The sequence below is a fragment of the Balaenoptera physalus genome (genome assembly GCF_965194825.1).
Source record: "Balaenoptera physalus genome assembly, chromosome: 8".
Classification (NCBI taxonomy): Eukaryota; Metazoa; Chordata; class Mammalia; order Artiodactyla; family Balaenopteridae; genus Balaenoptera; species Balaenoptera physalus.
In genome coordinates, this window is record NC_138887.1 from 90,310,452 (window position 1) to 90,335,152 (window position 24,701).

Genomic DNA, 24,701 nt, shown 5'->3' on the forward strand with positions numbered 1-24,701 from the left:
TTGTTTGGACTTCACCTGTTATTTCTCACAGTGTTCCACATATAGACCCCCATTAACAATTGTTGGCTATGAAGGTTAACGAGAAGAAGGTCATTCTCAGTTGTATATCTCTGAGGTTGTCATTCTTAGTTTAATCTGCCATCTGAAGCAATGCGCTGAGTTTGTTCTAACGTGAAAATGTTACCATCACAGTTAGATCTCTCATCTTATTCTCTTCTTTGTATAATTGACTTAACAGGTATGTCAAGGATGCCACAATGCCATTGATCCCGAAGTGCAGCGGGTGACCTATAACAACTTCAGCTGGCACGCGTCCACAGAGTGCTTCCTGTGCTCCTGCTGCAGCAAGTGTCTCATTGGGCAGAAGTTCATGCCGGTAGAAGGGATGGTTTTCTGTTCAGTGGAGTGTAAGAAGATGATGTCTTAAGAGGATAGTACCAAGCAATATTGAGCCATAGCTAACCAAAGTGCTCTGCATTTCTACTGTAAAATGCAATTTGGAAAAACAAAAGGAAAAAAACAAACTATAAAGGAAACCAGGAGATTTTGTTCAGTATCTTTCTTTGATGTTTTTCCTTATCAAATTTTTCATATCAATTTTTAAAACCTGCTTTAAGCATTTGATTTTAAAAATGGTAAAGAGGAGTTTTACCTTTTCTTGGCTTTCCAGATGTAAAATCTTTTGAGTTGGAAGCTTGGGTTTAATCATTCTTCATATTCCTGCCCCCTTTGTGCCAAACACAGTATATATGAAACACTTAAAAGTTAGTATTTGAATGGAAAGATGAGCATTTCATGTTCTATATTCTTCTTCACTTCTTGTATAAAATGAAAAGGAAATTAAACTTGCCCTAATGCCAAGGTCCTACGTTTATTGCCTCATCTTATTCACTGAATTTTGTAGCGATACACAATGAATTCTTTTGACAGAGAAAATAGAAATGCAGCATAGTATGAAGAGCCGTTATCATTTTAATGCCTATGCATTTGCTATTTCCTAACTTAGGCAGAGATGGCTTTATCGCATATCTCTATTTTTTTTATTTGCTCTGCCTCTCAGTATTCTCTTTGTAAGCTGATGACCTCCATCTGTGGCCTTGAATATTTTATTGTCACATGTGGCATCCACACTTTTTAATTCTATAGATGATTTTTGGCTTGGACGTAAAAGCCAAGCCACTCATTTATATTATGCTTTCAATCCAAAGAACATGCGTACATTTTGTATCCAAGAAACTATAACTTGTACTGTTTGCACTTGCCTGCTGTGGTTTGGATAGACATTTTGCATGGTTTTCTTTCTCTTCTAATGGATACTGTCCTATGATGCCTTTTCATGGGTATATATCAAATGCCTTCTTTGCCTCTATACTTCCATCCTTAGATATTTCTAATGTTAATTCTTCCTTATCTACTTCCATACATAGCTATGCACTATGAAAATTAAATGGAATGAATGATATGTGAATATCAATGGAATGAATATTATTATTCAAAATAAAGTCTCTTTCACTTTAATACTTGTATCTTTATTCTTTGTATCCTTTTCATTTCAGAGCAAAAAAATCCTTCTGCAATTAAGCATTTGTTACAGCAGGGGGCGGTGTTTCCAAGCATAAAAAAATAACCCCTCACATAAAGGCTACTTCTGACAAAACAGGACAGAAACTAGGCTTTTCATTATGGTGAAGGGATACATTTTATGAAACTTTATAATAAATGAAAGCATTTAAATTGTTGGTTTTCAAGTCATGCAGGAGTTTTTTCTTTCAGAAAAAAAAAAAGAAATGTCATTTTAATTGAAGTTTGGGAAAGCTATATTTTCTTGAGGTAAGTCTAACAAGTATTACTCTTATACTCAAATTGCAACTCTGTTTGTTTGGTTTTCTAAGAATTTTTTCATGGCAGCCTATTGTGAAAAGGGAAACAAATGTGGAATAGTTGTAACTTCATTCTTCCTAATATTAGCAGGTCATGAGATTTCTTTTTTTCTTAATCTGAAGCATTTGTCATAGTAGGAGTAGCACTTTTCTCTGACACATACCCAGAATAATTTGATTTTGATTTTTTTCAGCTCATGTTTGTTTGGCTAATAAATAGTGCTTCTCCTAAATTCCATAGCCAACTCCCCCACCCCACCCTACCCCACACTCACTAACATACAGAGATCTGCATTTATTCCCTCTGCACTATGCCTTCCCCAGCCATGAAAAAAGTGTCTTGAACCCACCACCTTATCTAAGAAGTAATCTAATCCTGCATACAATTTTAAATGCTAATATCACAGATATCCATCATTGTCTTTAAATATCACTTTATGCTTTCTCTCTTTTACCTTTATCTCAAATGGCAACAGATATATTTCCATCTTTTCCACAAAGGTGAACAACTTAATTTTCCCAAACATGGCTAAGTGGGAATAAATTGAAAAAATTTCTCTGCATGCTAACAGGCCTACTCCACATGTCTGCCTGCGCAGCCTGCACTCTCCGGTGGCTGAGATTGAATCAGGCTGTTTTGGAGATATAGAGGCTCAAGAAATTTGGCTAAATCCATCACTTACTACCTGAGACACTGATTGTATGTATATTAGGCATTTCCTAGAAGAATAAACTACTTTGCCTGAGAAATACAGAACCACTTGTTTTGACTCATTACCCTGACTAAGTTTTAGTTTGGCCTTGTAATACAACAGAATGAAGTGTAATGAAATGTAATGCAAGAGAATGAGCACCATTTTTAATTGTTAATCAGATTATTTTTTTTTAAAGAGGTCTTTCAAATACTTTGTCCTATAAGCACTTAACAAGAGTGTAAGATGGTTACTAGATTCTATAATTTTTATTTTTCCTCTAGCCCATAGGATATGCTCACCCCCTCACTTTCCACCATCATTTTATATTCTGCATTGACCTCAATTCTAAATAATGGCTTACTTGGTACTGGCGCCAGAGTTAAATCCTTCCTTTGCAAAGGGGAAAAGATAGGAAAGTAATAAATATTTCTATCTGAATGTGTGCATTTTTTTCTTCAAAAATAGATAATGAAGAATAAACTTTTGGTCTCCTTATTTCCTATGGGGTCAATAAATAGAAATTTCTATCATCCAAATCTCATTTACGTTCTATTTTTCAGATATATAGCTTATCCATTTTTTGTACTCAATATAGCAGGCATTTGACTAACATGTCTATGTTTGTTAGCAGTTGAGAGACCCTTACCCTGAAAGGGACTAAACAGGTAGGAAAAGAATACCAGAATATGAACCACAATAAAGGCACCACAGACAGTAAGAAAAGAAATGCCTTTTTCCCTTCTGCAGAAGCCACCATCTTGGATATTAAAAGGTATAATGATGACTTCTGATTCTCTTATTCCCCTGTTCAGCAGTGGGTACTTGAGAATAACAACGTTGGATGAGGAAAGAGAAGGGAGATATTGCTTTCCTGAGACCCAGGAAGTTCAAAAGAAGATTTTGACACATCAGTTGCTGGAGTATATTGAAGTAATACATTTATCATCCTTATTGGAAGAATCAGACATATTAGAATGACTAATCATGAACTCATTCACAGAATCTGCACATAGCCTATTCATCTCTAAGCAGAAGGATTTTGCTCTTAACCTTTGAATACAGTTGTAATTTTGAGAAATCAGTGGATTTGGTTATCCAATCCCTTTAAGAAATACAAGTTGCTTAAGAGATTGTAGTCATCATACTTTTTGGTATGATATCTTTTTTTATTTTTTAAAATTTTTTGGAAATGAGGGTTGTTTTTTCTTTAATGAATTCTATCTGAAACTTCTGTGACTCTGAAGTCTTCAAGCACATATTTCCAAATCTGACTTTGAAGTATTTCAGCCCAGTTTCACCAAAGGCAAGAAATTCATTATTGACTCATTCTTAAGGAATTTTCAACATGCAGTGTTTAAGCTCATCCAGCTTCACCATGGTTACCAAAGAGACATCACAGCCCAAAATCAGCATTAAGCCTCTGTCCCAAGATGCCCTGGCATATCTGAACTTGTCTTCTGGCTATTCACTTAATTCCTTGGAAAACTTATGACTCCATCAATGTCTCCATAAAATAGCACTTTACCACAAATTCTTACTAGATATGCCCTGCCCCTCCCTGACGTCTCCCGATTTAAGTGCTCAATGACAACTCTGATGACGACTGTACTGAATAGTCACATATAAGAAAGGGGTACATGGATGTGTTTTGATCAAACAACCTGAAACACATTCTGGCTTGAGTAGTAGATTTTTTCATATATTTACTACATGTTTAAATAGCTTTAGCTAACTATTTTTTCTCTTCACGGGGACAACATGTCATCGTAGCTTCTATTTAATATGATAATGTATTTTGAAACCCTCAAAGCAAGGTATCATTAACCTTTTATATTGTTTTGAATGGCATTTTATGCTGACATTTTTGAAGGATGCTATTGATTTTTATTCAATGATACTTCTCCCCAGGATATCTCGACCTTCAGACAAATAGCAAAAACAACCTATACCCTGGTACCTTTCTTTACTAGAGCCAGCCATTACTGAATGCAGAGACATTCAAGTTTCTGTCCCCATAAGTAGTGACTAACTGTGAAGGCATCATGGTATAGTAGTTCAAAGGAAGGCTTGGGTTAGGAGTCTAGAGACCTTCTGGCTAAGTCCCACTGATCCTCTCCTCCTCACAGTTACACTGAGTAGGACAGAGGACAAGATTGTTGGATTTGAGGAGTCTAGGAGATAATAGGCCCAAGTGTGGGTTGGACATCTATGAATATATTGAAGTCACCAAGAATAAAAACAGGGAAATCAGTGGAGAGAAGAGTGAGCCGGAGGCTAAAGTCATTTAAAAACAAAAAACAAAAAAACCCATGAAGGAGTGTCCTGGAATTTGATAGAAGATGGCATCTAAGGGTAGAAATGGATGGTAAAGTCTGTGGCCATGTACTAGATATACTTCAAAGGGCTGTGACTGTGAGGAAACAAAAAGGAATTAGTGGAAATAACAATGGAGAATGAGGAAGATAGATACCTACCCCACAGGCATTGTGGAATGCCCATATGGGAGAAAAAGTAGCTGGCCTCTGCTTGAAAGGTCTGGACGGAAAACCAGGAATCAGTTGGAGCAAGATGAAGCTGTTGAGAGTACAAGGGAGTTTGCAGTTCACAGAAGTTGAATTTCAGCGAGCATAGAGGTAAAGTTAGGGAGTGTAGGAAGGGATAGAGCCAAATTAGGGGATTGGCAAAGAAGAATGGATATCAGGTTTCCAAACGAGGCCAAAAAAAATCTAGATACCTGGGGCAAACAGGACTGAGGGGCATACCAAGGTTAGTTTGCTAGAGGAGGATAAGTAATTAGGAATGCTTTTGGTTGTAAGTAACACAGCTAAGAGTAGCTTAAAGACAAGACATAGGCTAGCCCAAATTTGACTCAGAACAAGCTCTTTTTAATCTCTATGCTCTGCTATCCTCTATGTGTTGCATTCCATTCTCAGGTTTGTCCTCTCATTCAAGCACCACTCCCTCACATAACAGCATCCAAGATACAAAGCAGAGAGAGGGCAAAAGGTTTTACTTTCTTAACAAGGAGAAAAATCTTTCCCAGGAGGCCCCAGCAGACCTACCTAACTTTTCCATTTCATTGGCTAAAACTAGTTCACATGCTTATCCCCATCTGAGGAAAAGGAAAATAGTAGCTATGGTTGAGTTATCCGATCATAATTCATACCCTGAGAGCTGGGCATATGGCCACCCAGAAGAAAATTAATGTTCTGATAGAGGAAGAGAAGAAATGGCCATTGAGTAGGCGAATGACAAAAACTACTAAGGTGAATGATGGTTTAGAGTTCAGAGTCTTTAGCTGGAAGGTATGGGATGCCCAGGCAGCTGTTTAGTTCTGATGCTTGGGGTTTCTGTTGGCCTGTGAGATGAGCCAGGGGCATCATTTGGGGGCATCTTTCTTAGGCAGGATGCCACTTACGTGGCGAGAGATGACATGGAGTCAGAGGAAGAGACACTGTGAAGTCCTTGGGGTGACATTACTAGATTTTGCTTGGCTTGCTCCACCCACCAGCTCACTCTACCCAATCCATTTTCAAGCTGCAGGACATTGTTACTTCCCCTGTCAAGCTCCCTCACACTCTCTTGATTTCTCTCTCTCTCTCAACCTACAACTTGTTCCTTGGAGCCCCTACCATGCTGACTTATCTGGCCATCTGAAACACATTTCAGTCTGTCTGTGCCTGCCTCTCCAAGACCATAATCAACACTTTAGTGGATAACCTCATTGTTTCTCATCAGGGATATTGTAAGTTCCTTTCAAGCCCTCCTGTTGATAGTCTCACCCTCTCACCCTCATTCTAACTCAGTGGCTCACAAACTTCAGTATGCAGTTTTGTCCAATAGAACATGGATTGAGTTGTGATTGAGTTTTGTCCAATAGAACATGAACAAAAGTAATGTAGTCCCCTTCTAGGCTTGGCCATTAAAACTCAAGATCCCCTAGAAGATGGTGGAGCCAAGAAATAAAGAAGGCCCTTGGACATGCACACTGGAACATATGTGAGCAAGAAACAAGCTTTTACTGTTTTAAGCCACTGAGATTAGGTTTGTTTGTCATAGGCGTTAACCTTTCCTAACTAATACAGATAAATAAAGCAGACGTTTTACTCATTCTACAAACATTCCTTGACTAGGTCATGTGTTATATTGGGATGCTGGGGAACTGGGGGTGAACAAGGCAAGACTTCTGCTCTCAATTCTCCATAGTCTCATGGAAGAGACAGATAAGTAAACAGAAATTAAAGTAATGAAGGGGACTTCCCTGGTTGGCACAGTGGTTAAGAATCCGCCTGCCAATGCAGGGGACACGGGTTCATGCCCTGGTCTGGGAAGATCCCACATGCCACAGAGCAACTAAGCCCATGAGCCACAACAACTGAGCCTATGCTCTAGAGCCTACACACCACAACTACTGAGCCCGTGTGCCACAACTACTGAAGCCCGTGTGCCTAGAGCCTATGCTCCACAAGAGAAGCCACCGCAACGAGAAGCCCGTGTACTGCAATGAAGAGTAGCCCCCGCTCACCGCAACTAGAGAAAGCCCGCGTGCAGCAACGAAGACGCAACGCAGCCAAAAATAAATAAAATTAAATCTTTAAAAATAAAATATAATAATGAAGACCTGTCCCCGAGAGAAGACAATGGAAATGATCCCAGAGTGACTGTGATATTGAAATGTCTTCTCTGATAGCAGAAGTTATTTTCACTGTTTTCTTAGGTGAGTGGATGGATAAATAGAAGAAACACTGCAAAAACAGAGTCTATCACAGTGGGGTAGAAGGACAGGGAGGAGTCAAGGACAACTCCGAAGCCCCAGCCCTGCCAATTAGAAGGATGATAGTAACAACCACAGAGATGGGAAATCCACTTATGGAGGAGCTAGGTTGAGAGAAAAATGATGGGCTAGCTTTGGAACATGTTGAACTTGAGGCAGGTGGAAGGGTACAGTTTAGAACCTGAAATCTGATGCTCAAGAAAAACCTGTGGCTGCAGATGTAGATAAAGAAGTCAATGGATAAAAGTTACATTAGCATCTCATATTAACTTTCAAAAAGGAGCCCGAGTTTCCTTATGAAATGTGACTATATGTCAAAGATACTTTTGAAATGATTTCCATGTTACTCTATTTTTTCCAGGGTAAAATTATGACAAGTTTAGTATCTTTTCTCTTGAAAAAGTAAAAATTATACTGACAGTTTTGGTACTTCCACAATAGGCATTGCAAGTTCTGAACAGCCACTTAAACTTTGTCTCAGTTTCTCCTCTATAAAATGAGAATATCATCCCTATGTGGCAGACTGCATTTTGAAAAATAGCTGTGGTAATAATTCTGGTCCCATATGCTCTTCCAGAACCTTGCCACTCACCATCTGGAGTCTTATCTTCCCTCCCCTTGAACCTGAGCAGGACCTTGTGACTACCTGGATGAATAAAATGTGGCATGCATGCCTTCCTAGGCTAGGTCATAACAAGTGATATGACCTCTCCAGGCTCTCTGTCTCAAGGGTTGTGCCTAGTCACCATAGTGTGAGGAAACCAAAAAGAGCCCACTCAGTCCATGTGGAGAGGCCCATGTGGAGAGGAACTAAGGCTCCCAGCCCAATGCCAACATCAACTACCAGAAACATGAGTGAATGATTCTTCAAATAATTCCAGTCCCCAGTTTGAGTCTTCCAGCTGAAACCCTGACATCAGCAGAGAAAAGCTAAACCCATGTGTCCTGACCAAATTCTGGAACCATAAAACCCATAGAACCCATGAGCATAATGAATGGTTGTTTGATGTCACAAAATTAGGGGGTAATTTGCTATGCAGCCATGATATCTGTAACACCTATTGAACAGAATTATTATATACATGTTTTGCAAGAATTCTCCTTTCTGCATTATTATACATAATACATAATATTATACACAAAGGAGCATTCTTACAAAACATGTAAATTTGCTCCAGATACTACAAAATGTTACTTATATAAATGCATTACTTGGGATATTAACTTTCATCCTTTTATCTACCTTTCCTCTCCCTTTGCTTAAGGATTTCTGCAGATGTACAGTCAATAAATGTAAATCCATAAACTCCATCTGTAGAGTTTATAAACATCAGAAACATTTATAATAATCTAGATTCAGAAAACCTGATGAGCAGTATTTCAAGACAGTACATTCCATGGGTTAGGATCATGGTCCTGGAGCAAGTGGAAGGCCTATATTCGTATGAGGAGTCTTCAGTTCTTGATTCCCACTGGACAAATGGAATCCTCAGCACTCCAGTTGCCAAGGTGAGAAACACCTTCAATGCTGCTGAAGATTCAGGGAAAGAACTTAGAATACAGAATACAGGGCCTTGTTTATTCTCCAAATCCTATGAAATAAAAGTCACTTATTTAGGGAAGACTGAGGGGGAATTTATTAATAACCCACAAGTTCCCAAGTACTGTAGGTATAAAACTAGGTACAATATAGGCCTTGCCCTCAAGAAGTCCACAATCGCATAAAGGAGACAGATGCTTAAACAAACTAGCAATCCATTGTGATAGACAGAAGACTAGAGATAAAATCTGGAAATTAGCTCAGGAGTTTGTCAAAACTTACAGTTTATCAACGATTAATACTATCTCACAATCAGTGATTTACTCGATTTCTTATCATTTCTTTCTCAAATTTAAGATGCATTACTTCCCTTTAATTGCAGTTTATATAATACCGTCAAAGTATTGAAGCATATGTAAGGGAGTATGTGAATTTTGACAGTCCTGCTTAACAAAGGCACACATACATTATTTTATTTCCACACACATTTTCTCTTTTTTTTCAAACGAAGTTCTGCTAATAGACTTGAAATGGAGCAGGGGGAGGTGCGGGAAGAGAAGCTAGAGGACAACATAGGACCATAGCAACCAACGTACAAGACTTTCATTCTGGATCGATTTTCCATGCCTCACTCTATTTTCCACCAAATGGCACTGCACCCAGCATTTTCCAATATCAGGAAATACCCTTTGCAGTTTTGCAAAATCTTTGAAGTAACTGTAGGGAATTATTGTGAAATCCTCATCATCACCATTTAATATTTGTTAAGGATTCTTCTCTGCCCATTCCTACTGATGGCAGCATAAAGCAGAGCAAGCACTACAGGCGAAGCTGCTGACATAAAGTGTTTTATCCCAGAGGGAGAGTTCAGTATTCCCATCGAAGACTGAGAATAATTCTTGCTTCTTCACTTATAAAATGAACATAGGAATTTCCATTACTTATCTCCAGCAAAAAACTCATTGCGGGATAATCACAGAGCCTTATTCAGAGTACTTAATAAGGATTTTACCAAAGGAAGAGTTTAAAGCTTTAAAATGACATTTCTTACTTGTGTGTGTTGGGGCAAGCATTATTAAATGAGAGCAAATTTGGGCTGGAACTTTTTTTAACAAATTTCATTTGTAGTCACTTTCTCCTTTTTAAAATTGCCTTAACATTCTTTTGAACAGCAAAGCTAGTCACTGTTCTAAGTGTTTTATACATATACACTCAATCCTTACAACAAACCTTTCAGGTAGGTATTTTTTACTATATCATTTGACAGATAAGGAAACTGAGGACAGTGGAATTATGTAATTTGGCACAAGTCACAGAGTTAGGAAGGGGAAGAACTGAAATTCGAACTCTGGCAATCTGGCCCCAAAGTTTGAATTCTTACCTCACCATACTGCCATAGTGAGTACATGTCTCTTCCCTTTCATATAAACTATGTCAGGACCACATAAAAATTGTTTTCTTTGGCTTGTTTGCCCTTGTACAGGAATTTCTCCCATGCACCTCTGCATCTTCCAAAAGCTTTATTAGCCCATCCTTTAAAGAAAGGTGTTCTCTCCTTAAGGAGTCGCTCCACATCACATTGATTCTGGGCCATGCAGCCAGCAGCAGCCCCATGTCAGCCTGCTAAAGACAAAACCCTTTCTGTTTCTCAACCAAATCCCTCATATTTTGAGCAGAAAACAAGAACTGCCCTGCTGAGGTGCCAAGGGAAACATACTTACATTATGAACTGTTTCTAACAAATGTTTTGGGGATTTTAAAGGGACAACTTTCTAAATATCTGAGACATTTGCAAACAACCCAGAAACACAGGCCAGCTTTGCAGCCCAAGCATCGCTTCTGGGTTGTATAATCTTCTTCCTGAAAGCAGCTGTTGCGATGCCCAATTATCAGTCGTCCAAAGATAACAACAAATGTTTTCTAAGGTTAAAGTAAACAAAGTAATCTAGGCCTTTGATTTTGAAATGTACATTGTTAATATAATTTTGGCATTATTTAACAGATTTCAAAGTGGAATCAAAGGTTTATGTTTATAAAGTTTATATTCATTCCACAAAGTTCAAGACTTTTGGCACTGCTAGGGAAACTTAAAAAGAGTAACAAAAGATTACCATGAGGAATTCAAAGCTGCCTTGTATGGTAATGCCGATTTAAACCACCACATAGCTCAGCATTGTAAGTTTAGCTGTAATTTTAAGGATGGATCAGTGTGTAGCTGCAGAGATTACTAAGTATAACACAGTGGTTTGCCCATTAACAATGAATAAGGGACTTTGGAAATTTTACAGTTAATGTCTCAGTTTTGAAAACATATTGGAGAAATGAGAGAGAGAGAGGGAGAAAGAGAGAGAAACAGAGAGAACTGTTCAATTTTTGGCTTCATTTACTAAGTATTTATTAGCCTCTTTGACTGTTCTTCAAAATCAGCAGCTCCTCCTTGCCTTGTAATTGTAAACTGCAAACTTTTGCCAACTTGGAATGCACACTGTGTTCCTGCCCAGCCCAAGCTCACTCTGAATCCGCCCGCTCTCAAACCCTGCTCTCCCAAGCTCTTGATTTGTTGGCAGCCGGTAAAAGGGGTTTCCTTATGAATCATAGTGCGTGGGGAGGCTGAGTGGTATACCCCTCACTTGTGCCATAATCTGTGTGGAATGTATTTGAAATAGAAGACAGAAATCTAGAGTTTAGTTCAACATCTGACTTCAAGCACATTCTCAAAAAATTGGAGTGCGATGTGGAAAAAACACTGTGTCTCTACTGCTGTGGAAAAGTTCATTCCCATTAACATTGTCTCCAAAGGGACAGGAACTAAGTTGCGCACTTTCAGGCTCTGAGGTCTCTGATTAGGAAGGAGTCCATTTCTCGACCCTTTTAGGCGACCCAACTTTCCTGTTCAGTTAATATACTTTTATTACATCCTTTGGTGGGCTTAAGTGGAAAGGCGTGTGGTTGAGAATACACAGTTGCCATAGACAACAGTTTTCATCAATTCTATTGAACAAATGTAAAGTCTGATGGATCACATCTATAACTGCAAGACGAAGGCTAAGAATATTACAAGATAGGTGTGTTTATAAAAGTCAGAATAGATGTGAGAACACTTTCCCACCACCTGTCATCACCTGTTTACGTTATGTTAAAGAAAATGGGTTTACTTATCAGCAACATGCACTTACCTGGCAAAACGAATTGTGACTAGCTATCCAGTTCTAAATTTCATTTCAAAGAAACTAGATACACTGTACTAACCAAATCTTTTATTTTCTTCTTAGATTGCACTAAGTATGCAAATATCTTAAATGAAAAAAAAAAGACTGGTAAAGGCATTTTGAATGAACAGAAAAACTGGGAAATGTGTGGCTATAAGCTTAGAATTTGCCCTAAAAGCTAAATGTATCAAACTCACATATTCTCCCAAACTATAGAGAATAAATCATGTTTCAGAAATGTAAAATGCACATATGTCACAAAGTTTTCTCTGGTTACTAGGCAATAAAATGATTATACCTTCTTAATTCACAAATCTTATAAATGGAAATAAGTCTGATACCTGCTGACTTTGATTAATATTCAAAGAAATGAGTCAAGTTATTTTGCTCATATACCTTGTAACATGTATTTCCAAGTAAAGGTAAGTGATGTGAGAAAAGGGGAATGAATAATAATAATAAGTAATCTATTTTGGATACTCATAATTTTGGCTTGATACAGAAGTTCCTTCAGTATCAATCATCTAATACAATCACTGGATATGGCTGATGTCAGCAGTCTCATCAGTATGTAGAAAATATCAAGCCTGTGTTCACTCATTTATTCAACAATCAATCACTCAGGGCTTACCAAATTTTGTGATGTTTACAAGGTGTACAAGGAGCCCATAAACTCAAGAAGCTCACCATGTGGGGAGAGAGGCAGACATGCCAACAAGTAATTAGCATGAGCATGTTAAGCCCTCAACAATTGAGGACTAATAAGAACCTGCTGTTAAAAAAAAAAAAAAAAAAAAAATTTCTCTCTCTCTCACTGTCTCTGTTTTTTTTTTTTTAATTTATTTTTATAATAGGGTATAGCTGATTTTCAATGCTGTTTCTTGCTGTACATCCACTTGATTCACTTACACAGAGATATAAATTCTTTTTCAGTTTCTAAAAAAAAAAAGCCCTCAACAGAGGGGAACATGAAGGGAGCAGAGAGAAGAAGAGCAGGGCAGACTTCGGGAGAAAGGCAATAGTTGAACTGGGTCGTTAACAGGAGTGTAAGTGACCCAGGAGAAGGGGTGGGAGGTTTTGATAATATGATTTATAGTAAGAAATATATATTTGGTCTTTGTCCAGTTCCTGGCACAGGGCTCCCAAAATCCTTGAAATTCCCTAAGTGATAATAGAGGTAAAGATGTCTTTAGTTATTCATAACAAGCCTTTTTCAACCACACTTTAGTTTGCCAGGGGAACCAACCATGTGATTAGAGGGTTGGAACTTTCAGCCCCACTCCCTGACCTCTGGGGAGGACAAAGGGGTTGGAGATTGAGATCAGTCACCAATGGCCGATGATTTAATCAATCATGCCTAGGTAATGAGGCTTCCATAAAAACTCAAAAGGATGGGGTTCTAAGAGCTTCCAGGTTGCTGAACACTTGGAGATACAGGGAGGGTGCTGTGCCCAGAGAGAACATGGAAGCTTTGTGCCCCTCCTCACATACCTTGCCCCATTCATCTCTTCCAGCTGGTCGTTCCTGAGTTATAGACTTTTATAATAAACTGGTAATCTCATAAGTAAACTATGTTCCTGAGTTCCCTGAGCCTCTCCAGCAAATTAATTGACCTGAGGAGTAGGTTGTAGAGTCCCCCAGTTTACAGCCAGTGGTCAGAGCATAGGTAACAACCCAGACGTATGACTGGCATCTGAAGTGGGGGGCGTGGAGAGGCAGTCTTGTGGGACTGGGCCCTTAACTTGTGGGATCTGCAATCTCCAGGTAGATAGTGTCAGAATTGAGGTAAATTGTAGGGTACCCAACTGGTGTCACAGAATTGTCTGGTGTGGGAAAACTACCACACATATGGTGATCAGAAGTAAAGTAGTTCAGTGTGAGAGCAAGGAAACACACATGTGGCCACTGAAGTGTTCTCTGTAAGTAGGAAAAGGAACACACAGGAATGTGGTCTTTCTGTTCGTTTTTTTGTTTTGTTTTCAGAAGAGACATGGAGCGGTAAAGGGCATTTCCGACAATGGCATTTGCAGCAAGATGGATGGACCTAGAGATTGTCATACTGAGTGAAGTAAGTCAGACAGAGAAAGAAAAATATCATGATATCACTTATATGTGGAATCTAAAAAAAGGGTACAAATTAACTTATCCACAAACAGAAATAGAGTTACAGATGTAGAAAACAAACTTATGGTTATCAGGGGATAAAAGGGGGTAGGGATAAATTGGGAGATTGGGATTGACATATACACACTACTATATATAAGATAGATAACTAATAAGGACCTACTGTATAGCACAGGGAATTCTACTCAATACTCTGTAATGGCCTACATGGGAAAATAATCTAAAAAAGAGTGGATATATGTATATATATAACAGATTCACTTTGCTGTACACCTGAAATTAACACAACACTGTAAATCAACTATACCCCAATAAAAATTTTTTAAAAAAGAAGACACTGCTTGTGCAGTAACAAGACATGTGAGTATGGAGTGAAATGAGGTAGCAGTAGCTTTTGATTAATAAAAGAAAGGGAATATTGGTGGAGAGAATGATAGATTTTGGGCTGGCCAAGAAGAGAGGCAAGGTGTGAGTTTCACTGTAAAGCTTCCTAAGGAGAATGGACTACACAGCAATATTTTCCAAAAAGTGTTTTATGAACTGTTAATTTCATAGACCACTTGTTTCTTGGGTTATTTATAGTGAACTGAGGTAAACAAAAGGATTCTTATTCAAGTAAGTTTGAGGAATGCTGGATTTCTTTTCTGCAGAAGTTCTCAGAGTCTGCAGTACACTAATCCACATGGCTATACAAGACAAGGTAATAAAGACTGAATTTCCCACACTTATTCGACCAAAGAACCCTGTTTTGCACAGGCTATTTCAAAGAAATAGTGTTCCACATAAGGTAATTTGGAAATGCTACTATAAGGAGTTGAGTGGAATTAAAAGTCTTAATTGTTAAAGGTCAGGGAGATTCGTGGCCAAATCTGTATTTCAGAAATGCAACTTTGGCAAGATTAGGGAAGGGGGGTTGGAAGTGAGTCAGAGTTGGAAGATGAATGAGGAAGCTAAGACAACAATCTAAGCAAAGGCCATGAAAATGGAGGAAAAAGTCTGAATTTGGGAAATTTTCAGAATTGACAGCACCAAAGGGCTAGTTGGACATGGAGAGTAAAGAAGTGAATGAGAAGGAAAAAGTAAATAATAACTTAACCAAGTAATCCAAGGTAACGTCATCCATAATGAGACAGATTGACACTATGTGCTTCCTGATGTGATACACTGAGAAAGACACACTATCACTTACATTATATTCCAAACAATATATAATCTGAAACTAATCTTAAAAATATCAGATAAACCCAAATTGATAGATGTAAAATCAACAGAATGTATTCTCCAAAAATATCAATGTCACAAAAGACAAAGAAAAGCTGAAGAACCACATCAGATCAAGAGAGACTAAAGAGATATGAAAACTAAGTGTGAGTGTGATTCTTAATTCCATCCTGGACCAGCTAAAAATATGATAAAAAAGACATTAAAGAGACAATTGGAATAATTTGAGTAGGTCTTATGGATTAGATAATAGCATTGTATCAATATTAATTTTTTATTCTAAAAATTTTACTGTGATTATGTAGGAGAATGTTCTTATACTTAGAAAATAACAATGAATATTTAGGGGGAAAGGTGCATGAGGACTGTACTTACTCTCAAACAGAATAGAAAAATTTATGTGACTATATGTATGCATATAGATATATGGAGAGGGAGAGAAAGAAAGAAAGAAAAAGAAAGAAAGAAAGAAAGAAAGAAAGAAAGAAAGAAAGAAAGAAAGAAAGAAAGAAAGAAAGAAAGAAAGAAAGAAAGAAAGAAAGAAGAAAGAAAGAGAGAGAGAGAGAGAGAAAGAAAGAAAGAAAGAAAGAAAGAAAGAAAGAAAGAAAGAAAGAAAGAAAGAAAGAGAGAGAAAAGAAAAAGAAAGAAAGAAAGAAAGAAAAGAAAGAAAGAAAGAAAAGAAAGAGAGAAAGAGAGGAAGAAAATATGAGAAAATGTTAAAAATTGGTGACCAATCTAGTTGAAGGGCATTTGGAAATTTTTGGATATTTTTGGCAACTTTGGAAACGATTTCAAACTAAAACGTTAAAAAAAACTCAGCCATTTCACTTGCAAAGTCAATAGGTGCAAAATACAAGTCAATGATGGTTTTGCAGTTTCTAGCTTCAGTGATGGATTGAGCATACAGACTAGGGAGGAGCAGGTTTGAGAGAAGAAGGTGGAGTTTGGTTTGGGGCATGTTTCATTAAAATGCCAATATCATGTCCAGGGGAACACGGCTGGTAAGATGCGCCTGAAGTTCTGGAAAGAGAGGACACTGGAGTCAAAGATTTTGAAGACATCTTTACATATGATAGTCTCCACCTGCTGGTATTTTAAATTAAATGACAGTTTCTCTTTTCATTCAAACAACTTTAGTTGAGCCACAGCAAATTTACAACTTTAGCTTGGGCTTAATCTTTAATCTCTAAATATGATATATGAAATTTTACCACCTTTTGGATGAGCCAGACTCTCCCAGAAAGGATACTGACATAAATGACTTAGTTACAATTAAGTTTAGAAGAAAATTCAGGTATATTATATTAAGTAATTGATTCTCAATGAATATTAGGGATCAACAGCCACAACCTGGCTTCCTAGACATTAACAGCGATTAAGATTTTGTATATGTGCTCCAAAAGTTGATTGAAAATAATAACATATTAGTTGAGATTGAGTTGAGTTGACTCAAAAATACCAGTCGTGTTTTTAACCTTCCTAAACTTCATGATCTACAGAGCTTGTGTTTCAGGAGCAACTTGGATATTGGTTTGGTTAAGTTAAACAACATTACAGTGAAAATATTTATTTTAATAAAGACTTCCCTTTAACCTAAACCTCTAATTTCATTAGAAAATGGAGAACACTAACACTAAAGTAGATTCAACTGGCCAGACTAAGAAAATGTCAGCTTTTCCAAACCTCAGCGTATAAAAATGAACAAGCTCAAAATATTTTGCCGAAATAAATATTATCTCAATTTTGTGTACATAGGCAGTTTCAACTTTTCCAAGACTAAATGCAAAATATTTTTGATGACTCTTGCCTGTTGCAAATTGCCAGAGATACCCTCCTGTCACGCTGGGACACCAACTCACCCTAACATGTAAATAGCTCATGCATGATTTCCTTCCATCTTTTGGAGCAATTATTTGAATAACAGCAGAGTAATCCTTCCACTCTCTTTACTGGAACTAAATGCTGTTTAAAGCATATCAAACAATGTCTAGCCAGACTGCCTGGGTTTAATTCTGTCTTTGCCCCTCATTAACTGTGACCTTGAAAAAGATGTTGAATCTCTTTGTGCCTTGTTTTCCCATCTATAAATGGAGCAATGACAGTACTTAGAGCTTTCGTCACAGTATGTGCCATATCAATTAGCCAAAGTAAAATTAATCCCACCTGCCTAGATGAATAGAAGTCCCAGCTTCCTCCAGGGGCCCATCCCTAGTATCTCATCAAGATGCTACAGACACTGTCATACGGTGTGAAGTAAGCCAGAAAGAGAAAAACAAATATAATATATTAACACATGTATGTGGAATCTAGAAAAACGGTACAGATGAACCTATTTGCAAAGCAGAAATAGAGACATAGATGTAGAGAACAAACGTGTGGACACCAGCGGGGGAAAGGGGAAGGGTGGGATGAATTGGGAGATTGGGACTGACATATATACACCACTAGGTATAAAATAGATAACTAATGAGGACGTGCTGTATAGCATGGGGAACTCTACTCAGTGCTCTGTGGTGACCTAAATGGAAAGGAAATCCAAAAAGGAGGGGATATGTGTATACATATGGCTTGTTCACTTCACTGTGCAGCAGGAGCTAGCACGACATTGTAAAGTAACTATACCCCAATTAAAAAAAAATGAAGGAATCATATTAAAGACAACAAATACTCAAAAAAAAAAAAAATAAGGAAGAACAAGAAGAAGCTACAGAGGTGCTTACTTATATCCAAAGGGGGAGTCCTAGTATTTCTCAACTACAATTCAGACAGTTTTGCTGGGACAAGAGGACTCTACCAAACACTATTCATACAATGGCAATTCCAGAAACAAATGCCCTCTGTCCTGCTGTTGTGACTGCTGTCACTTCTACCATGACCTCTGGATGCTTCTAGAAATAACTATGGCAACTGCTTGTGTTTGTTGAACATTACCATGCTCTGACCTAAAAGAAGAGAAACCAACTTTCCTCTTTACCCATCTGCCCCAAGAACTGTAATTCTATAAGCCTATCACTGCAGTTCAAGAACTCCAAAAACTAATCAATCACTAATTTTAAATTATTGAGCAGTCTATTTTGGTATTTTTTTAAGATAAAATTCTTCAGGGACTTCCCTGGTGGCACAGTGGTTAAGAATCTGCCTGCCAATGCAGGGGACACCGGTTGGATCCCTGGTATGGGAAGATCCCACATGCCACGGAGCAGCTAAACCTGTGCACCACAACTACTGAAGCCCGCACACTCTAGGGCCTGCGTGCCGCAACTACTGAGCCTGCGTGCTACAAATACTGAAGCCCGAGTGCCTAGAGCCCATGCTCTGCAACAAGAGAAGCCACCGCAATGAGAAGCCCGTGCACTGCAACTACAGAAAGCCTGCACACGGCAACAAAGACCCAATGCAGCCAAAAAATTTTTTTAAATAAATAACTTCTTCAATAAACTGTACTCATCAATTTATATAAATTCAATAAATTTCCCATCTTGGGAAAATATCCTTATCCCAATGCTATGTTCAGGAAAGCCAGCACAAAGGCCATTAGAAGAGGAAGGAAAAGTATTACTTAAGGAGGGCAGACAGAAGGTCTATGCAAAGGAACTGCAAAGCAAATTGTGACCTGAAGTGAGTTGAAGAAAATTACTCAAAGCATTTGTTACCTCTCAAAAAGTAATGTGTCAGGGAGGACCTTCAAGATGGCAGAGGAGTAAGACGTGGAGATCACCTTCCTCCCCACAAATACATCAGAAATACATCTACATGTGGAACAACTCCTACAGAACACCTACTGAACGCTGGCAGAAGACCTCAGACTTCCCAAAAGGCAAGAAACTCCCCACGTACCTGGGTAGGGCAAAAGAAAAAAGGAAATACAGAGACAAAAGAATAGGAAAGGGACCTGCACCTCTGGGAGGGAGCTGTGAAGGAGGAAAAGTTTCCACACACTAGGAGGCCCCTTCACTGGTGGAGATGGGGAGTGGGTGGGGGGGAAGCTTCGGAGCTACGGAGGAGAGCACAGCAACAGGGGTGCGGAGGGCAAAACAGAGAGATTCCTGCACAGAGGATCAGTGCTGACCAGCACTTACCAGCCTGAGAGGCTAGTCTGCTCACCCACCGGGACAGGTGGGGGCTGGGAGCTGAGGCTCGGGCTTCGCAGGTCAGATTCCAGGGAGAGGACTGGGGTTGGCTGCATGAACACAGGCTGAAGGGGGCTAGTGTGCCAGAGCTAGCCGGGAGGGAGTACGGGAAAAAGCCTGGACCTACCGAAGAGGCAAGAGAACACTGTTTCGGGGGTGCGCAAGGAGAGGGGATTCACAGCACTGCCTAAACGAGCTTCAGAGATGGGTGCAAGCCATGCCTATCAGTGCAGACACCAGAGACGGGCATGAAACACTAAGGCTGCTGCTGCAGCCACCGAGAAGTCTGTGTGCAAGCACAGGTCACTCTCCACACCTCCCCTCCTGGGAGCCTGTGCAGCCCGCCACTGCCAGGGTCCCGTGATGCAGGGACAAATTCCGCGGAAGAACACACGGCGTGCCTAGGCTGTTGCAACGTCATGCTGGCCTCTGCCACCGCAGGCTCGCCCCATATACCATACCCCTCCCTCCCCCCAGCCTGAGTGAGCCAGAGCCCCCTAATCAGCTTCTCCTTTAACCCCGTCCTGCCTGGGTGGGAACAGATGCCCTCAGGCGACCTACACGCAGAGGCAGGTCCAAATCCAAAGCTGAACCCCAGGAGCTGTGCGAACAAAGAAGAGAAAGGGAAATCTCTCCCTGCAGCCTCAGGAGCAGCAGATTAAATCTCCACAATCAACTTGATGTACCCTGCATCTGTGGAATACCTGAATAGACAACGAAACATCCCAAAATTGAGGCGGTGGACTTTGGGAGCAACCATATATATATTTTTTTCCTTTTTCTCTTTTCGTGAGTGTGTATATGTATGATTCTTTGTGTGATTTTGTCTGTATAGCTTTGCTTTTACCATTTGTCCTAGTGTTCTGTCTGTCCGTTTTTGTTTTTTTTTTCCCTCTGGTTTTTTGTTATGTTTTGTTTTGTTGTTTTTTTAGTATAGTTTTAAGCACTTGTTATCATTGGTGGACTTGTTTTTTGGTTTGGTTGCTCTCTTCTTTCTTTCTTCCTTTTTTTTTCTTTCCTTTCTTACTTTTTAATTTTTAAAAAATTTTTTATTTTAATAACCTTATGTTATTATTTTTTCTTTCTCTTTTTTCTTTCTTCCTTTTCTTCTGAGCGGTGTAGATGACAGCGTCTTGGTGCTCTAGCCAGGTATCATGCCTTTGCCTCTGAAGTGGGAGAGCTGAGTTCAGGACATTGGTCCACCAGAGACCTCCCAGTTCCATGTAATCTCAAACAGTGAAAGCTCTCCCATAGATCTCCATCTCAATGCTAAGACCAGCTCCACTCAACGACCAGCAAGCTACAGTGCTGGACACCCTATGCCAAACAACTAGCAAGACAGGAACACAACCCCACCAATTAGCAGAGAGGCTGCCTAAAATCATAATAAGGTCACAGACACACCAAAACACACCACCGGATGTGGTCTTGCCCAACAGAAAGATAAGATCCAGCCTCATCTATCAGAACACAGACACCAGTCCCCTCTACCAGGAAGCCTACACAACCCACTGAACCAACCTTAGCCACCGGGGGCAGAGAGCAAAAACAACGGGAACTACGAACCTGCAGCCTGCGAAAAGAAGACCCCAAACACAGTAAGTTAAGCAAAATGAGAAGACAGAGAAACACACAACAGATGAAGGAGCAAGGTAAAACCCCACCAGACCAAAAAATGAAGAGGAAATAGGCAGTCTACCTGAAAAAGACTTCATAGTGTTGACAGTAAAGATGATCCAAAATCTTGGAAATACAATGGAGAAAATACAAGAAGCGTTTAATGAGGAACTAGAAGAACTAAAGAGCAAAGAATGATGAAGAGCACAATAAATACAAATTAAAATTCTCTAGAAGAAATCAATAGCAGAATAACTGAGGCAGAAGAACAGATAAGTGACCTGGAAGCTAAAATAGTGGAAATAACTACTGCAGAGCAGAATAAAGAAAAAAGAATGAAAAGAATTGAGGACAGTCTAAAAGACCTCAGGGACAATATTAAACACACCAACATTCGAATTATAGGGGTCCCAAAAGAAGAAGAGAAAAAGAAAGGGATTGAGAAAATATTTGAAGAGATTATAGTTGAGAACTTCCCTAATATGGGAAAGGAAATGGTTAATCAAGTCGAGGAAGCACAGCGAGTCCCATACAGGATAAATCCAAGGAGAAACCTGCCAGGACACATATTAATCAAACTATCAAAAAGTAAATACAAAGAAAAAATATTAAAAGCAGCAAGGGAAAAACAACATATAACATACAAGGGAATCCCCATAATGTTAACAGCTGTCTTTCAGCAGAAACTCTGCAAGCCAGAAGGGAGTGGCAGGGCATATTTAAAGTGATGAAAGGGAAAAACCTACAACCAAGATTACTCTACCCAGCAAGGATCTCATTCAGATTTGACAGAGAAATTAAAACCTTTACAGACAAGCAAAAGCTAAGAGAATTCAGCACCATCAAACCAGCTTTACAACAAATGCGAAAGGAACTTCTCTAGGCAGGAAACACAAGAGAAGGAAAAGACCTACAATAACAAACCCAAAACAATTAAGAAAATGGTAATAGGAACATACATATCGATAATTACCTTACATGGAAATGGATTAAATGCTCCAACCAAAAGACATAGACTGGCAAAATGGATACAAAAACAAGACCCGTATATATGCTGTCTACAAGAGACGCACTTCAACCTAGGGACACACACAGACTGAAAGTGAGGGGATTGAAAAAGATATTCCATGCTAATGGAAATCAAAAGAAAGCTGGAGTAGAAATTCTCATATTAGACAAAATAGACTTTAAAATAAAGACTATTACAAGAGACAAAGAAAGACACTACATAATGATCAAGGGATCAATCCAAGAAGAAGATATAACAATTGTAAATATTTATGCACCCAACATAGGAGCACCTCAATACATAAGGCAAATGCTAACAGCCATAAAAGGGGAAATCGACAGTAACACAATCATAGTAGGGGAATTCAAAGCCCCACTTTCAACAATGGACAGATCATCCAAAATGAAAAGAAATAAGGAAACACAAGCTTTAAATGATGCATTAAACAATATGGGCTTAATTGATATTTATAGGACATTCCATCCAAAAACAACAGAATACAGTTTCTTCTCAAGTGCTCATGGAACATTCTCCAGGATAGATCATATCTTTGGTCACAAATCAAGCCTTGGTAAATCTAAGAAAATTGAAATCATACCAAGTATCTTTTCTGAGCACAACGCTATGAGACTAGATATCAATTACAGGAAAAAAATCTGTAAAAAATACAAACACATGGAGGCTAAACAATACACTACTTAATAACCAAGAAATCACTGAAGAAATCAAAGAGGAAATTTAAAAATACCTAGAAACAAATGACAATGAAAATATGACAACCCAAAACCTATGGGATGCATCAAAAGCAGTTCTAAGAGGGAAGGTTATAGCAATAATCCTACCTCAAGAAACAAGAAACAAGAAACATCTCAAATAAACAACCTACACTTACATCTAAAGCAATTAGCGAAAGAAGAACAAAAAAACCCCAAAGTTAGCAGAAGGAAAGAAATCATAAAGATCAGATCAGAAATAAAAGAAAAAGAAATGAAGGAAATGATAGCAAAGATCAATAAAACTAAAAGTTGGTTCTTTGAGAAGATAAATAAAATTGATAAACCATTAGCCAGACTCATGAAGAAAAAAAGGGAGAAGACTCAAATCAATAGAATTAGAAATGAAAAAGGAGAAGTAACAACTGACACTGCAGAAATGCAAAGGATCATGAGAGATTACCACAAGCAACTCTATGCCAATAAAATGGACAACCTGGAAGAAATGGACAAATTCTTAGAAAAGCACAACCTTCTGAGACTGAACCAGGAACAAACAGAAAATATAAACAGACCAATCACAAGCACTGAAATTGAGACTGTGGTTAAAAATCTTCCAACAAACAAAAGCCCAGGACCAGATGGCTTCACAGGCGAATTTTACCATTTAGAGAAGAGCTAACACCTGTCCTTATCAAACTCTTCCAAAATATAGCAGAGGGAGGAACACTCCCAAACTCATTCTATGAGGCTACCATCATCCTGATACCAAAACCAGACAAATATGTCACAAAGAGAGAAAACTACAGGTCAATATCACTGATGAACATGCAAAAATCCTCAACAAAATACTAGCAAACAGAATCCAACAGCAATTAAAAGGATCATACACCATGATCAAGTGGGGTTTATCTCAGGTATGCAAGGATTCTTCAATATATGCAAATCAACCAGTGTGATACACCATATTAACAAATTGAAGGAGAAAAACCATATGATCTTCTCAATAGATGCAGAAAAAGCTTTTGACAAAATTCAACACCCACTTATGATAAAAACCCTCCAGAAAGTAGGCATAGAGGGAACTTACCTCAACATAATAAAGGCCATTTATGACAAACTCACAGCCAACATCGTTCTTATTGGAGAAAAACTGAAACTATTTCCACTAAGATCAGGAACAAGACAGGGTTGCCACTCTCACCACTTTTACTCAGCATACTTTTGGAAGTTTTAGCCACAGCAATCAGTGAAGAAAAAGAAATAAAAGGAATCCAAATCGGAAAAGAAGTAAAGCTGTCACTGTTTGCAGATGACATGATACTATACACAGAGAATTCTAAAGACTCTACCAGAACACCACTAGAGCTAATCAATGAATTTGGTAAAGTAGCAGGATACCAAAATGAATGCACAGAAATCTCTCACATTCCTATACACTAATGATGAAAAATCTGAAAGAGAAATTAAGGAAACACTCCCATTTACCACTGCAACAAAAAGAATAGAATACCTAGGAATAAACCTATCTATGGAGACAAAAGACCTGTATGCAGAAAACTATAAGACACTGATGAAGGAAATTAAAGATGATATAAACAGATGGAGAGATATATCATGTTCTTGGATTGGAAGAATAAACATTGTGAAAATGACTATACTACCCAAAGCAATGTACAGATTCAGTGCAATCCCTATCAAACTACCAATGACATTTTTCACAGAACTAGAAGAAAAAATTGCACAATTTGTATGGAAACACAAAAGACCCCGAATAGCCAAAGCAATC

At 38.6% G+C, this 24,701-nt stretch overlaps 2 protein-coding genes and 1 pseudogene across 9 annotated transcripts in view; 2 read left to right on the forward strand and 1 right to left on the reverse strand.

The window, feature by feature from the left end:
* Nucleotides 1–1,518, forward strand: part of TES (testin LIM domain protein) — a 45,045-nt gene extending 43,527 nt beyond the window's left edge. For all 3 annotated transcript variants that reach the window (XM_082472388.1, XM_082472386.1, XM_082472387.1), the window contains one exon: nt 239–1,518. In XM_082472388.1, coding sequence (XP_082328514.1) covers nt 239–427 — 189 coding nt within the window. In that variant the 3' untranslated portion in view covers nt 428–1,518. The remainder of the gene's footprint in view (nt 1–238) is intronic.
* TFEC (transcription factor EC) overlaps nt 1–24,701 on the reverse strand; it is a 688,992-nt gene that overhangs the window by 312,592 nt on the left and 351,699 nt on the right. Inside the window, exon 1 of one of the 5 annotated variants that reach the window (XM_082472379.1) lies at nt 5,050–5,128. The exons of the other annotated variants lie outside the window; for them this stretch is intronic. The gene's annotated coding sequence lies outside the window, so the exon portion shown is untranslated. Of the gene's footprint in view, nt 1–5,049; nt 5,129–24,701 lie in introns of those variants that run through there. 5 annotated transcript variants of the gene reach the window in all.
* LOC309666487 (zinc finger and SCAN domain-containing protein 5B-like) overlaps nt 8,760–24,701 on the forward strand; it is a 40,108-nt pseudogene continuing 24,166 nt past the window's right edge. Inside the window, exon 1 of the transcript in view lies at nt 8,760–9,015. The product of the transcript in view is annotated as a zinc finger and SCAN domain-containing protein 5B-like (transcript). The remainder of the gene's footprint in view (nt 9,016–24,701) is intronic.